Source organism: Cetorhinus maximus, chromosome 12 (genome assembly GCF_964194155.1).
Source record: "Cetorhinus maximus chromosome 12, sCetMax3.hap1.1, whole genome shotgun sequence".
Lineage (NCBI taxonomy): Eukaryota > Metazoa > Chordata > Chondrichthyes > Lamniformes > Cetorhinidae > Cetorhinus > Cetorhinus maximus.
In genome coordinates this window covers 41,663,602-41,679,598 of record NC_135890.1, presented here as the reverse complement: position 1 = coordinate 41,679,598, position 15,997 = coordinate 41,663,602, and the positions used below count along the sequence as shown (strand labels likewise).

Sequence of the window (15,997 nt, the reverse complement as noted above, 5' to 3'; positions counted from 1 at the left end):
TCATGACAATGTAAACAAATTGATAGCACACATTGAAGTAAATAAGTATGATCGGAGACATGGTTGCAGGATGACAAGGATTGGGTCCTGAATATTGAGGGGCATATGACATTCAAGAAGAATAGGAAGCTAGGTAAAGGTGGAGGGGTAGCACTGTTAATCAAGGATGGCATTTGTGCAATAGTTAGAGATGATCTTGGTTCAGGATGTAGAGTCGGTTTGCGTGTAGATGAGGAATAGTAGGTGAAAGAAGTCACTAGTGGAAGAGGTCTACAAGCCCTCTAACTGTTACCACAATGTAGGACAAAGCATATAAGAAGAAATATTGTGTGCTTGTGATAAAGGGACGGCAGTAATCATGGGTGACTTTAATCTGCGTGTAGGCTGGAAGAACCAGTTTAGCAGTAGTGGCCTGGATGAGGAGTTCAGAGATTGCTTTCAAGATAGTTTCTTAGAGCAGCAAGTTCTAGAACCAACCAGAGAGCAGGTTATGTTAGACTTGGTATTGTGTAATGTGACAGGATTAATTAATGACCTCAGAGTGAATGTACCCCCATGTAGCAGTGACCACAATATGATTGAATTTTACATCCAGTTTGGAAAGGAGAAGAGTGGGCCTATGACTAGAAGTTTAAACTGAAATAAGGGCAATTGTGTGGGGATGAGAGCTGAGCTAGCTGAAATGAACTGGGATACTAGGCTAGGGGATAGATCAATATAAAAGCAGTGGCAGACATTTCAGAATACTCAGAATAAGTATATTCCTACTGTAAAGAAAAATTCTAAAGGGAGACATGGCTGAGGGAGAGGCAGGATTGGCAGCTCAACATTCCAGCATATAGAGTCTTCAGGCAAGACAGGGGAGGGGGTAAAAGAGGGGGAGACATTGCATTATTAGTTAAGGAGTCAGTTACTGCCGTAACGAGAGATGATATCTTGGAGGGGGCATCGAATGAAGCTTTGTGGGTAGAGCTTAGAAATAAAAAAGGGGTAGCCACATTGTTAGGTGTTTATTATAGAGCCCCGAGATAGTCAGCGGGAAATTGAGAAGCAAATATGTGCACAATTTGTGGAGGTGTGTAAAAACAATAACAATAGGGTAATTATATTAGGTGATTTCAACTTTTCCAACATTAATTGGGATAGACATAGTATTAAGGGCTTGGATGGACTGGATTTCTTGAAATGTGTACAGGAGAACTTTTTAGGTCAATACGTAGAGGGTCCAACAAGGGACGGCGCAGTGCTGGACCTAATTCTGGGGAATGAAGCTGGACAGGTGGCTGAGGTGGTGGTGGGGGAGCATTTTAGTGATAGCGACCACAACATAGTACAATTTAAGCTTGTTATGGACAAAGAAATAGACGAGTTGCAAAAAAATGTTTTGGATTGGAGGAGAGCGGATTTTAGTAAAATAAGGCAGGATCTGGCCAAGGTAGACTGGGAACAGCTACTTGTGGGGAAATCTACAGAGGAGCAGTGGGGGGCGTTTAAAAAGGAAATGGGGTGGGTAAGAGCTCAATATGTTCCCTCCAGAGTGATAGGAAGGAGTAACAATCCCAGAGAACCATGGATGACCAGAGATATTCAGGATATGATGAGAAGGAAAAGAGAGGCTTTTAGCAGTTACAGGGGAAGCAAATCAGCGGAGGCATTAGTGCAGCACAGAAAATGCAGGGTGTAGCTTAAGAAAGCAATTAGAAGAGCAAAGAGGGGATATGACAAAGCCCTGGCTGGTAAAAGTATGGAAAATCCCAAGATATTCTATAAATATATCAATGGAAAGAGGATAACCATGGAAAGAGTAGGGCCCATTAGGGACCATGGGGGCAATCTATGGATGGAGCCAGAGGACATCGATAAAGTGTTGAACGAATACTTTACATCCGTCTTCACCCAAGAGAATGAGGATGAAGGTATGGAACTCGGGGAGAGAGACTACGAGGTTCATAAGCAAATTGATATAAGGAGTGACAAAGTATTGGAGGTGTTGGCAGGCTTAAAAGTGGATAAATCTCCATGTCCAGATGATTTGTGCTCATGTCCCATACTGCTGAGGGAAGCAAGGGAGAAGATCGCAGGGGCTCTGACTCAAATTTTTCATTCCTCTCTGGCCACGGGGGAGGTGCCAGAGGACTAGAGAACAGCTAATGTGGTTCTGCTATTTAAGAGGGGTTGTAGAGATAAGCCAGGGAACTACAGGCCAGTGAGTCTCATGTCAGTGGTAGAGAAACTATTGGAGAAAATTCTGAAGGAGAGAATCTATCTCTACTTGGAGAGGCAAGGTTTGATCAGCGATAGTCAGCATGGCTTTGTCAGAGGGAGGTCATGCCTAACAAATTTGATTGAATTTTTTGAGGAGGTGACCAGGTGTGTAGATGAGGGTAGTGTAGTTGATGTAGTTTATATGGATTTCAGCAAAGCCTTTGACAAGTTCCCACATGGGAGACTTATAAAGTAGGCAAATGCACATGGGATGCAGGGTAATTTGACAAGGTGGATTCAAAATTGGCTTAGTTGTAGGAGACAGAGGGTGATGACAGAAGGATGCTTTAGTGACTGGAAGCCAGTGTCCAGTGGCGTACCACAGGGATCTGTGCTGGGTCCCCTATTATTTGTCATTTATATAAACGACATAGATGACTATGTGGGGGGTAGGGTTAGTAAGTTTGCGGATGACACAAAGATTGGCCGGGTGGTTAACAGTGAGGTTGAGTGTCTTGGGCTACAGGAAGATATAGACGGGATGGTCAAATGGGCAGATAAGTGGCAGCTGGAATATAACCCTGAAAAGTGTGAAGTGATACACTTTGGAAGGAGTAATTTGACAAGGAAGTTTTCAATGAACGGCATGACACTAAGAAGTTCTGAGGAACAAAGGGACCTTGGCATTTGTGTCCATAGATCTCTGAAGGCGGAGGGGCATGTTAGTGGGGTGATGAAAAAGGCATATGGGACACTTGCCTGTATCAATCGCGGCATAGATTACAAAAGTAGGGAGGTCATGTTGGAGTTGTATAGAACCTTGGTGAGGCCACAGCTGGAGTACTGTGTGCAGTTCTGGTCACCACATTATAGGAAGGATGTGATTGCACTGGAGGGGCGCAGAGGAGATTCACCAGGATGTTGCCTGGGATGAAACATTTAAGTCATGAAGAGAAATTCGATAGACTTGGGTTGTCTTTGTTGGAGCAGAGAAGACTGAGGGGGCGACCTGATCAAGGTGTACAAGATTATGAGGGACATGGACAGAGCGGATAGGGAGCAGCTGTTCCCCTTAGTTGAAGGGTCAGTCACGAGGGGACATAAGTTCAAGGTGAGGGGCAGGAGATTTAGGGGGGATGTGAGGAAAAACTTTTTTACCCAGAGGGTGGTGACAGTCTGGAATGGGCTGCCTGGGAGGGTGGTGGAGGCGGGTTGCCTCACATCCTTTAAAAAGTACCTGGATGAGCACTTGGCACTTCATAACATTCAAGGCTATGGGCCAAGTGCTGGTAAATGGGATTAGGTAGGTAGGTCAGGTGTTTCCCATGTGTTGGTGCAGACTTGATGGGCCGAAGGGCCTCTTCTGCACTGTGTGATTGTGAAAAATGGGGAAGAATATTAAGGAGCTTATTTCCATTAAAAGAAATGTACACTTAAACACTGTCTCTAAAAAAAACTTTTGAAAAATTTCTTGAACATGAAATAAATGTTCACATATTATTGGACATTAATAATGCACGCATATTAGGTCAAATACTGAGAAAAGAGACAGCTAAACTCAGGAATTGCAGTTCAGATAACCTATCATTATTACTGAGGAAACTTAACATACAACTTTTATGGGATGTTTTAAATGTTCAACTGAAGATTGAGAGGCAAAAAAAATGCAGCACATTATACCCCACATCACAAGAAGATGGATGGAATCATCAAATCCAGTCCAAAAACATCAGTAAAAACCCTGTCATCCCAGATACTGTAATTTGCAAACAGTTTGGCATATTCGGTAACCATGATTGTGAGGAATAGTAACCCATTTTATATCATGGGCAATGCATTTAATTTTGTGTTAAGTTAAAGTTACCCCATTAAATCATTTGCCCAATGCCTCTTTACCTGTTGAATCCTACAAAGGTTCAGCTTGCACAATATAAAAGACTACCATAGTAAATTGAGATTGATCATGTGTTATGACGTGGCAGATGTGTGCCAGGCAGATCAAATCCATGAGGGAAACTTGATCACGCGGGCACAACTGTTTTGCAATTTGTATTTTATTTTGAGATGCGTGCCCTGAATTCAGAAGTAATAAGACTACCAAGACTTCAGAGGTTTTAGAAAACTAAAACATTTATTAACAAAAGAAAAGATTTCAAGCACACAAGTCTATAAATTACTACTATAATATAAATACTAAAACCCCTAATTAATCTGGCTCCCAGCTACACCTCCATTAAGGCAACAGTAAATACAAATAGATTTAAACAGACCCAGGCAAAGCAACATGATAAAAAACAAAAACAGAATTACCTGGAAAAACTCAGCAAGTCTGGCAGCATCGGCGGAGAAGAAATCAGTTAACGTTTGGCAGCATCGGCAACATGATACCCTGGACAGTGATATTCAAAGTGAGTTTTCATAGCTTCAGGACCCTGTTGACAGCAACTTGATGCACAGAGGCTGGAGGCTTTTCACACTTGTTAGATCTTAGAAATCTTTCTCCCCTGACACACAGCCTCATCTCCTTTACATGTTTCTCCCTTTTAATGCAAATTCCATTGTTCCCATATGTTTTTGCAACTTTACTTTTCTCAGAATATAAATATTTCATAGTACTAATTTTATCAGTAACCTTTGTGAAAAATAAACATACTGTTTGGCTTAGCATCTTCTGGCTAGGTGTTACACCTTACCATCCCTTTGAAATTCAAACTAACCTAATTTATCTAAAACTGAAAATGTTCCTTACACTCACATTCTAAAACTTCAACCATGTTTACGTATTTAGCATTTCAAACCTAGCTTCTTGTTGATGATTCAAAGCCTCCAGACTAGCTGTCTCCAATTCAATTAAATCCCCCACACATAGACACAGAGAAACTAATCCAAACTCCACTATTAACCCACTTCTACAATAAATCACAATAATATAATGAAAATTATTACATTTTCATGACACATGGGTCCAATAAGATGGCATTATTTCTTTTGGATAGGGTACTGTACTAATTGCTGTGTTGCATATTAATAACCCATGAAATCCTGTGAGCACAGTCTGAATGATCCCCGAGCAACTGGTCAATAATCTCCATTCATTTACACAGTTTTGTTTCTAATATTCTTTTGATAACTTGATTATTTTTGCTGACACTGTCTTTTACCATGGAAGGGAAACTACATTAGACAGCAAAGGAAGTACTTGGTCGCCTTTCACTTAGAAGAATATGATATTACATTTAATGCATTTCAGTAGTGGTTGAATTTATATATCGTTTTTTACAGGTGGTGACAGCAATTTCTTAATTACCTTAATTTAACATGAATTATGAGTAGGATTTAACAATCCCCTCTGGCTTTTCCAGATGTTGGAATAATGCTAGAAGGCGGTTCATTGGAAGAATGAAATATCTCCCAGTATTCTCCTTTTAGGTGGTCAGAATAAGTTAACATGCATTGGTATGAGCAAACCTAATGATGAATAACTTGCCAGAGGGTCTGCCATTAGGAAACAAATCTTTAAGATCCACAGCATGTTGGTTCCACACTGCAGGCTGCGTTAATTTTTTTTTTAGGAGCCTTGCTCAGCTGAATGTGAAATTCCTTTCCACCTGTGTGTTAGCATCAATGCATCAATTTGCAGCTCAGTAGCTGACAGCCACCATTACAGAAAATTGCACAGCAGAAATAACCCCAGGTGTGAATTTCTAGAAATAATGGCTATTTTTCTTAGTTTGCATGGATTCAGTTTGGCATTTATTTGATGAACTACTTATGCTGTTCTGACATATAGAGCAGTTTCCTTCTAAGAGAATGCTTTTATCATCTTTGGATAAACGATCTTTAGATTGAAAGAGCCTGTCATTATAGAATGTCAATGTTGACGCTGTTCAGTAAGGTCTGACTAACATATGGCATAAGTTATGCTGCACTCATTTTGTACAGCAAAGTGATCATATATTTTGAAAATGCTTCATGGGAAAGAATTGTATTAGAGCTGTCATACTTAATTTTGACAAAGTGTTGCTAGGCATGTATAATAAAGCTCCTTTGTTGGAAGCAGCAGTAAATGTAATCCCAAGCAGTGTCAGCCATATTTATGTTGCTGTATTTCTCCTGTACATGTTAGACCCTGCAGTTTACTTGCAATACATTGCAATGAGAATCAGAACAGCACAAATACTTTTAACCGAATAATTTAAAATGCCAGTAGCTAGACCAGGAACCAACTTAATTCTTCTACTTGGCTGAGCAGTATCTCAGTATTCATTGTTGATTAGTTCATGCAATTGTGTTGGTTATAGCTAAAGCAACGAAACGAGCATTCATGTTTCACAATATTTTGGCAATATTAATCTCAGTTCACAAAATTGTGCATTAGTCCATTTTGCTGGTGCCTTGTAAGAAATTGTTTGTGAAATGCTGGGTATTTGTAATTTTACATTACTGACCATTTACAAAAGTGTGCAACTAGAAAATAGATTCCTTTTTAGTGTGTGTGATTTTTGCAGTGGACGTCAGTGTTATCTATTGGAATACCTTTTGCTCCCAGACTCCATATCAAGCATCCCCTGGTCAGGTTTCACATGACCAGCTGAAGGCTAAAGTTCTCTAGTCTGCACCAATGTTATGACTTCTGTCCCGCACCTGCCTCTGAGTAAGATCAACAATTTCTTGTCCCAAATTAATGAGCAATTTTTGGAGACTGATGGCAGTTAGCCAGATTTGGAACCTTGCACTGAAATTTACTTCTCATATTTCTTAGTCCAGTCTAGAATCAAAAACAAATTCCAGGATCAAAAACAAATTCCAGGATCAAAAACAAATTCCAGGAGTTCAAGGGAAATGTGCTTACTCACTCTGGCCTCCAGACTCCAGAGTTACGAAGAATGATTCAAATACCAATGGACACCACAAGACAAATGAGTGGAATGAATTGGAATCATAGTCTGATGTTAGGTTCATATGCAGCCTTGCAATGTGATGCATACATGATGTGCGTTGTGTCCCAGCCTGTCGTTATGTGCTGCTTACATTTTGATATCTTGAAATATCAACTAGTCTTGTTGAAACAGCAGTTGAAAGCAGATTTAGCAAGAATATAAATGACGTAGATACATACGTACCATGCAGGCACGCATCAATCTTCTGTGGCATTGCATACAGAAAATTGGAGAATAAGATTATTTCCTTAACAAAAACAGAATTACCTGGAAAAACTCAGCAGGTCTGGCAGCATCGGTGGAGAAGAAAACAGTTGACGTTTCGAGTCCTCATGACCCTTCGGCAGAACTGAAGTATAGATAGGTATATATATATATATATATATATATATATACTATACTTCAGTTCTGCCGAAGGGTCATGAGGACTCGAAACGTCAACTGTTTTCTTCTCCACCGATGCTGCCAGACCTGCTGAGTTTTTCCAGGTAATTCTGTTTTTGTTTTGGATTTCCAGCATCCGTAGTAGCTTTTAGCTTTTTGTTTTTATTTAAGATTATTTCCTTACCTTTCTCGGATGTCTTGGTATATTACCTTTCCTCCCAGTCCCCGGAGATGAGTACATAATCCAGGCCGGCAGTTAAGTGCAAAGCCGAGGGAGGCTGCTCTATTGGAGGTAGCATCTTTTAGATAAGATGTTGAATTGATCTCAGGTAAGCACAGAAGAACGCATGGCATTATTCTCCTGGCTTCCTAGCCAACATTTATCCTTCAACCGATACCATGAAAACAAACTATCTGATAGTTATTACAGTGCTGTTTGTGAGATCTTGCTGTGCGCCAATTGGCTACTGTGTTTCCTACATTATAACAGTGACTACACTTCAGAAAATACTCTTAATCTATTTGAGAAATATTTTGGGGAATTCTTATGCAAGTTCTTTCAATTTTTGAGACCTGACAAGGGTTGGTCTAAAGTGCGTTCAAAATCTTAAATAATCATATAGGTTTGAAACATCAAAAAAGATTCCCTTGTTCTTTAAGCCTTCCATAGTTTATCCAGACACTGTTCGCATTCACCCAAATGCAATAGCATAAAAATTATTCCAGTGTTTGGCAACATAGGATTCTTCTATGAATGGGAAGAAACCATTTAGCACAAGAAGCTTGTCCTCTTGGTCAGTCTCAACACTAGCTCCCTGCCTATTAACTATATCACTGGATTTCCTCTTTCCCATGAAAGATCTATGCTTCATTCTTTCACGAATTCTACTTCTTTTTCTGAAGAGAGCAGATCCAATTACTTCTTAATTTTTTTCATCGCTTAAATTTCTGAAACCTGGCATCATCATGGTCAACCTACACCACACTCTTACAAGGACAGTAATATTGTTGCTGAGATATTGCAGTCCAACCATACAAGTGGTACTCCAGATCTGTCTGATCAGTGTCAACATCGCCTCTTCTGATTTGTATTTTAGTACTTACCCAGTCAGGCAGCGCTGCACGAGACCAACATCTTACTAGTTTTTTTTTAAAGTAGCATCATGGTTTACCAGGACCAGTTACAGCTAATAGGAAAATAAGAGTGAGTTTACTCTTTTACAAAAAGAATCTGGAATGTTCTCGTATAGATGTCAAGTGCAATGAAAAAATGAAAATCCTAAAAAAAAATCAATGGAAAATCAGCTTAGTCATCCTGAGTTATCTTTGGTCACTTTGTATGCAAGCCCTATATTTTACTGAAATGTGCCAACAATGACTTTAACCCTCTTGAAACATTAGACAAAATAATCACTTAGAAAACCTGGCATTTTTCCCAGAAGCAAATGGACATCCTGAACATTTGTCTATGTGGTGCATTATTCAATAATGGGCTGTTGCATCTGCAAGTTTTCATTTCAGCTTTTAAAGTGATTTATCAGAAGGACGGTTAATACTTTGAACATAAATTTTAAATTTGTACGTTTTATTTTAAAATGTTCATTAATGCTATCACTATGATAACATGTTTATACCTGAAAAAGCATGTGGGGATACTTACATGAAATGTGAAATATTAATGATAATGAGCATTGGCACATGAATGTTTTCATTTCACACATCCACTATAAGACTGAATTTATCTGACTTGTCAGAAGTACATATGATTTCATAATTTTCACATTTTTTAACCACCATCCATGGTTAACTAAAAAATTTAAAGACATTATCAAACTTAAAGCATGTAATTGCGAGGAGACGTGTGGCAGGTCAGAAGATTGGACAGAATATAAAAATCAGTAAAGAATGACTAAAAGATTGATAAGGAAGGAAAAATTAGAGTACAAGAGAAAGTTAGCTAGAAATACAAAAAAACATATCAAGAGTTTTTGTAGATATTTAAAAAAAGAAAATTTAACAAAGTGAGCATTGGTCCTTTAGAAAGTGAGGCTGGAGAATTAATGGAACATGAGCTAGCAGATGAATCGAACAGGTATTTTGCATTGCTCTTCACTATAGAGGACAAAAGTAACCACAGAAATAGCTGTAAGTCAGGAAATGGAAGGGAGGGAGGAACTCAAAAAAAAATTACAGTCACCAGGGAAGTGGTATTGAGCAAATTGTTGCTGCAGGCTGACAACTCCCCAGGTCCTGGTGGGTTTAACCCTAGGGTCTTAAAAGAAGTGGCGAGTGAGATAGTTGATGCATTGGTTTTAATTTTCCAAAATTCCCTAGATTCAGGGAAGGTTCCATTAGATTAGAAAATAGTGAATGTAACTCCTTTATTCAAAAAGGGAGGGAGACAGAAAGCAAAAAACTACAGGCCAGTTAGCTTAATATCTGTAATAGGGAAGACGTTAGAAGCTATTATTAAAGATGTTATGGTAGGGCACTTAGATAAGTTCAAGGTAATCAGGCAGAGTCAGCATAGTTTTGTGAAAGGGAAATCATGTTTAACCAGTTTATTGGAGTTTTTTGAGGAAGTAACATGTGCTGTGGATAAAGAGGAACCGGTGGATGTATTGTACTTAGATTTCCAGAAGGCGTTTGATAAAGTACCGCATCGAAGGTTATTGCAAAAAATAAAAGTTCATGGCATAGGGGGTAACATATTGGCGTGGATAAAAGATTGCTAGCTACCAGGAAACAGAGTGTAGGCATAAATGGGTCATTTTTTTTGTTGGCAAGATGTAATGAGTGGTGTGCCACAGGGATCAGTGCTGGGGCCTCAACCTTTTACAATTTAAATAAATAACTTGGATGAAGAGACCAAAGGTATGGTTGTTAAATTTGCTGATGACACAAAGATAGGTAGGAAAGTAAGTTATGAAGAGGACATAAGGAGGCTACAAAGGGATAGAAATAGGTTAGGTGAGTGGGCAAAGATCTGGCAAATGAAGTATAATGTGGGAAAATGTGAAATTATCCATTTGGCAGGAAGAATAAAAGGGAAGCATATTATCTAAATGGTGAGAGATTGCAGAGTTCTGAGATGCAGAGGGATCTAGGTTTCCTAGTGCATGAATCGCAAACGGTTAGTATGCAGGTACAGCAAGTAATTAAGAGGGGTAATAGAATGTTATCGTTTATTGTGAGGGGAATTGAATAGAAAGACAGGGAAGTCATTCAGTCACACAGGGCTTTGACAAGACCACATCTGGAATACTCTAAAGTATTGGTGACCTTATTTAAAGAATGATGTAAATGTGTTGGAAACAGTTCAGAGAAGAATTACTAGGCTAATACCTGGAATAGATAGGTTGTCTTATGAGGAATGATTGGACAGGCTAGTCTTGTATCCGCTAGAGTCTAGAAGAGTAAGAGGCAACTCGATTGAAACATATAAGATCCTGAGGGGTCTTGACAGGGTGGATGTGGAATGGATGTTTCCTCTTGTGGGAGAATCTAGAACCAGGGGTCACTTTTTAAAAATAAAGGGTTGCCCATTTAAGACAGAGATGAGGAGGAATTTTTCTCTGAGGGTCGTGAGTCTTTAGAACTCTCTTCCTCAAAAGGCAGTAGAAGCAGAGTCTTTAATATTTTGAAGGTAGATAGATTCTTGATAAGCAAAGGAGTGAAAGGCTATAGGCAGTAGGTGGGAATGTGGAGAAATCTGATCAGCCATGACATTATTAAATGGCAGAGCAGGCTCAAGGGGCCAAGTGGCCTACTCTTGCTCCTAATTAATATGTTTGTATCTGCACATGTTCATATGTTTGTAGTCAAATTAAATTTGGCATGTATTTAAAAGTATGTTTTATTAAAAATAGATTCTTTTAAATATTTAGATGAACTAAACTACCTTTAATTGACACCTACAGCATCTTTCAGAGTCCAGGCTGAGATTGGCATACTATTGAGAGCCTTGCAGCCCAGTGATGGACCTGTGCTTTTGGCCCATGGCTCCTAATAAAACCAAAACCAGCCAATTCAGATTGAAACAAACCACGCTGAAGTTTGCTGTCAACTGAGCCCAGACCTTGTCAGCAAAGTGTTAGTTGGTGCCGACCATTTGCATTCCAGGACACTCTGCACAAAGTGATAGAGCATGAATTCTTCGACTCCTTGTTGGTGTTTTTTTTCCTCCCGATTGCCACGTGCTTTGGACTGTTGCTGCCTTGGAACTGTCAAGCATGTGGATAGGTGAGACCATCCAGCACTGTGGATCTTGGTCTTTTACCTTACTGCCCCTCCCTTTATCATTGAAAAACTAAGTTCAAAATGAAACGGTAAAAGCTTTGTGCTACCAAGTACAAATAGCATTTGTTCATAAAAGTGAATGGTAAAAACTAAAATCACTATATTTCTTTTACAGTGGTGGGATATGAATACTGGAGAATCTCTGCAGACATTCTACACTAATGGGACAAACCTGAAGTCCATACATGTTTCATCTGACTTCAAGACCTATGTAACTATTGATAACATTGGAATACTCTACATCTTGAAAATGATAAACTGAAACTCCTTACTCTGAAGAAACAGAAGAAAAACGTTTATGGTACTACTGGAAGAGGTTGTAATTTATTGCACTTAAAAATGCTTTCTTTAAACATTCAGACAAAGCAAGATATGGAATGAGAGCCTTTTGTATTTTCTAATTTTTCATACAAAAATTGCTACTGAGCCACTGGAATTTGTCGGAGACTTCAGCTTTATGGGAAGAGTGCCGTAAGGGCACCGCATGCAAGAACAGTGTGTGATGTTTCTTTCTGTTATTCACAAGCTCTGGGTTCTGTGATTCCACTGCTGGTGTTTTATTGCTTTGAAACTCTGTGGCAGTGCACATTAAAATTTGGAGCACAGTAAGCAGTTTACAGAGATTTTGAGAGCATGATCAGTTTATAAAGATTTAGAGTACCTAAGTGGCTTGCGATATGTGCTTGGTGCTGTTCAAAAAAAAAAACCCTCTGACTTTTCTGCTGACCATGATTGCATCTTTTCACCTGTTAGGAAAGGATGTTCTGTTAAATTTCTGAAATTTTTTGATAAGTCTTCAGAAACAGTGTTCAGAGGGTTGTTATAATTCAGTCCTGAATAAGAGGTCTACAATTAATGAAATCAGTATTTAATTCATAGAATGTTGAGTTCATATTTGTAATTCAATTTCAATTGCCTGTTTCTACCGATTTTATTTTCATACTTCATGCAATTAAAATTTTCATGACTATTTAATATATTTATGCTGACTTTATTTGTAAAAATGATATAGTAAGGGTATAGTAACTTTTTGTTGAGTTTTGATATTTCTTTGGAATAACATTGCCCATCCCTAATTGCCCTTGAACTTACTAGGCCATTACAAGGGCAGTTAAGAGTCAACCACATTGCTGTGGGTCTGGAGTCATATGTAGCCAGGCCAGGTAAGGGTGGCAGATTTCATTCCCTGAAGGACATTAGTGAACCAGATGGGTTTTTTTCAACAAGCGATGATAGTTTCATGGTCACTATTACTGACACTAGCTTTATATTTAAATTCCACCAGCTGCCATGGTGGGACTTGAACCCATGTCCTCAGAGCATTAGCATTGGCCTTTGGATTATCAATCCAGTGATATTACCATCAAACCACCATCTCCCCCAGTTGTTCACCTAATCTGAGTGAAAGAAGTGATGAAAAAAATGAGTTCAAGCCTGGAGCGCCACAGGTTTGGTTCAGAAGTAAATCGTTGCCTCAGGTGCAATAAAATGCACGGCATGGAGGATTCCTGAAGTGGGAGAAAATTAACTTCAGATAAATGGTGAGTTTTGGTAGATAATATAGTACCATCAACCATATTCACAGTCTTTAAGGAAAACCCCATTCCACAAAGGCAGCCTGATGCTTTTTTTATTTACAGGATGTGGGCTTTGCTGGCTGGGCCAGCATTTATTGCCCATCCCTAGTTGCCCTTGAGAAGGTGGAGGTGAACTGCCTTTCTGAACTGCTGCAGCTCATGTGGTGTAGGTACATCCACAGTGCTATTAGGAAGGGAGTTCCAGGATTTTGACCCAACGACAGTGAAGAAACAGCGATATATTTCCAAGTCAGGATGGTGAGTGACTTGAAGGGGAACATCCAGGTGGTGGTGTTCCAATCTATCTGCTGCCCTTGTCCTTCTAGATGATAATGGTCGTGGCTTTGGAAGGTGCTGTCTAAGTGAATTTCTGCAGTGCATCTTGTAGATAGTACACACCGCTGCTACTGTGCGTTGGTGATGAAGGGAGTGAATGTTTGTGCAAGGGATGCCAATCAAACGGGCTGCTTTGCCCTGGACAGTGTCAAGGTTCTTGAATGTTGTAGGAGCTGCACTCATCCAGGCAAGTGGGGAGTATTTCATCGCACTCCTGACTTACGCCTTGTGGATGTTAGACAGGCTTTGGGGAGTCAGGAGGTGAATTACTCATGGCAGGATTCGTAGCCTCTGACCTGCTCTTGTAGCCACAGTATTTATATGGCTAGTCCAGTTCAGTTTCTGGTCAATGGTAACCCCCCAGGATGTTGATAATGGGGAATTCAGTGATGGTAATGCAATTGAACGTCAAGGGGCGATGATTAGATTCTTTCTTGTTGGAGATGGTCATTGCCTGGCACTTATGTGGCACGAATGATATTTGCCACATGTCAGCCCAAGCCTGGATATTATTTTTTGGTTGTACTTTGGTAGAATTTTATGGTGCATGGATAAATGAGGAAAGCAAAAGATCCTACATTTGGTACTTCTGATTAATAGTATTCTTCAGAAAGTTAAATAAGTGCCAGAATATCCTGAAACAGCAAATTTTCCATAACTATTTGGAAAGTGACTGTTCAATGTGCTGTTATCTTTTAGATCCATTAAATTTTAGAATTTTCACCTTGTAGTAATGGTAAGATTGCAGTGTAGACCAACTTTCATAGCATTGAAAAATAAACCTCTTAAATTGTATTACATTTTTGGAGAGACTTCCGTAGAAAAACATGTAATACAGAAACAAGCATCCATTGTAAGTAGAAGAGGCAGTAGAACTGGCTGAACACTAACTGATTATAAGCAAATTGTTTGAGAACCCCAGAAAAAGCTGTCTTGTGGCACTTGGGTTTAGCATCTGTTATGATATGGCAGGTGGTATTTACCAGGCTGACCAAATCCCAAAGGAAAACTTGGCCAGGCTATCACAACAATTTTGCAATTTGTATTTGTCATGAAAAGGTTTGTGCACTGAAGTCAGGAGTAATGAGTCCACTACCACCTTTAGAGATTTTAAAGATTAAATTAAAACATTTATTAACAAAAGAAAAGAAAACTTAAAACACACAATACTACAGTTACACAATTACACTTAGTTTTATAACAGTTCTCACAAGATTTCTACTTAATTAGATTCCCAACTACACACCCCTTTCAGGCAACAGTCCAAATAGATTCTTAATCTATAAAACAGCAATATTAGCACAAGCACCCACTGTTGCTATAAGGGAGGTATTTCGCAGGTTTTTTTCCCCCTTTTACTTGACAATGGAACTCCAAAGGCTTTTAACAAAACCTTGGTTACTGGAACAGCAAACTTCTCCAGGGTGACCAGAGGCTTTTTCCCACAAGTCTGTTTCACACAGTGCACTTTTCAAGATCTCACATGGCCACACCCCACATAGCTTTCAATCCTTCTTTAAATATATTTCCTCCTTTTTGGTCTGTAAATTCCATTGTTTCAACCTGTCTTTGGAAGTTGTTTTTCCCAGAACATAGAAATCTTTCATGTCATTACAACCAGCACTTGCGGGAAAAATAAACTTAATAATTTTTCCTTATTTATCTTTCCAGTTATAAACATCTTATCATGTCCCTTTGAAAATCAAACAGCCTCTCAACTTATCTAAAAATGCAAATTCCATTTGCACTGTATCTACTGAGCCTTTACCCTAGCTTACCCATCTCTATTTCAAATGCCGGTTTTACACCTAATCCCTTTTGATGATTCCAACCTTGCAGTCTGATTGCAGTTTAATTAAACTGGACACATGCACAAACAAACATACACACAGTCACCATAAACCTGCTTCAGTACCCCACAGCAATATTAGGGGAAAAATTGATATTTCCTTTACAAGTTACAGGCAGTTAAACACCAGAACAGTGTCAAACCTTGTTTCTCCTAAGTCTTAGGAGAGCCTATAGGGCCTGCTGAACACTTTGTAAACTTACCAGAGTTGATTTAAATGTTCAGAGAGTGCATACCTTTTCTAAACCATTGAAAGCTTCACTCTGGAAAAGAGGAGGCCACAATTTGCTGAGCTCCGTGCCATTATTCTAGTTGAAGGGACCAATAAAATTTGCATTTAAGCAAGAATTTTGTACAAAATTAATGAAGAAGTATAGGTAAGTGAACAGTATAGCTGGAAAGTTGAA

The 15,997-nt window shown here is 39.2% G+C and overlaps 1 protein-coding gene across 3 annotated transcripts in view; it reads left to right on the top strand.

The window, feature by feature from the left end:
- The window catches only part of apaf1 (apoptotic peptidase activating factor 1), a 215,259-nt gene extending 202,456 nt beyond the window's left edge, over window positions 1-12,803 (top strand). For 2 of the 3 annotated variants that reach the window (XM_078553441.1, XM_078553440.1), the window contains one exon: window positions 11,944-12,803. In XM_078553441.1, coding sequence (XP_078409567.1) covers window positions 11,944-12,090 — 147 coding nt within the window. In that variant the 3' untranslated portion in view covers window positions 12,091-12,803. The remainder of the gene's footprint in view (window positions 1-11,943) is intronic. The other variant, XR_013578123.1, reaches the window with a different exon arrangement.
- The last annotated feature ends 3,194 nt before the right edge of the window (window positions 12,804-15,997 follow it).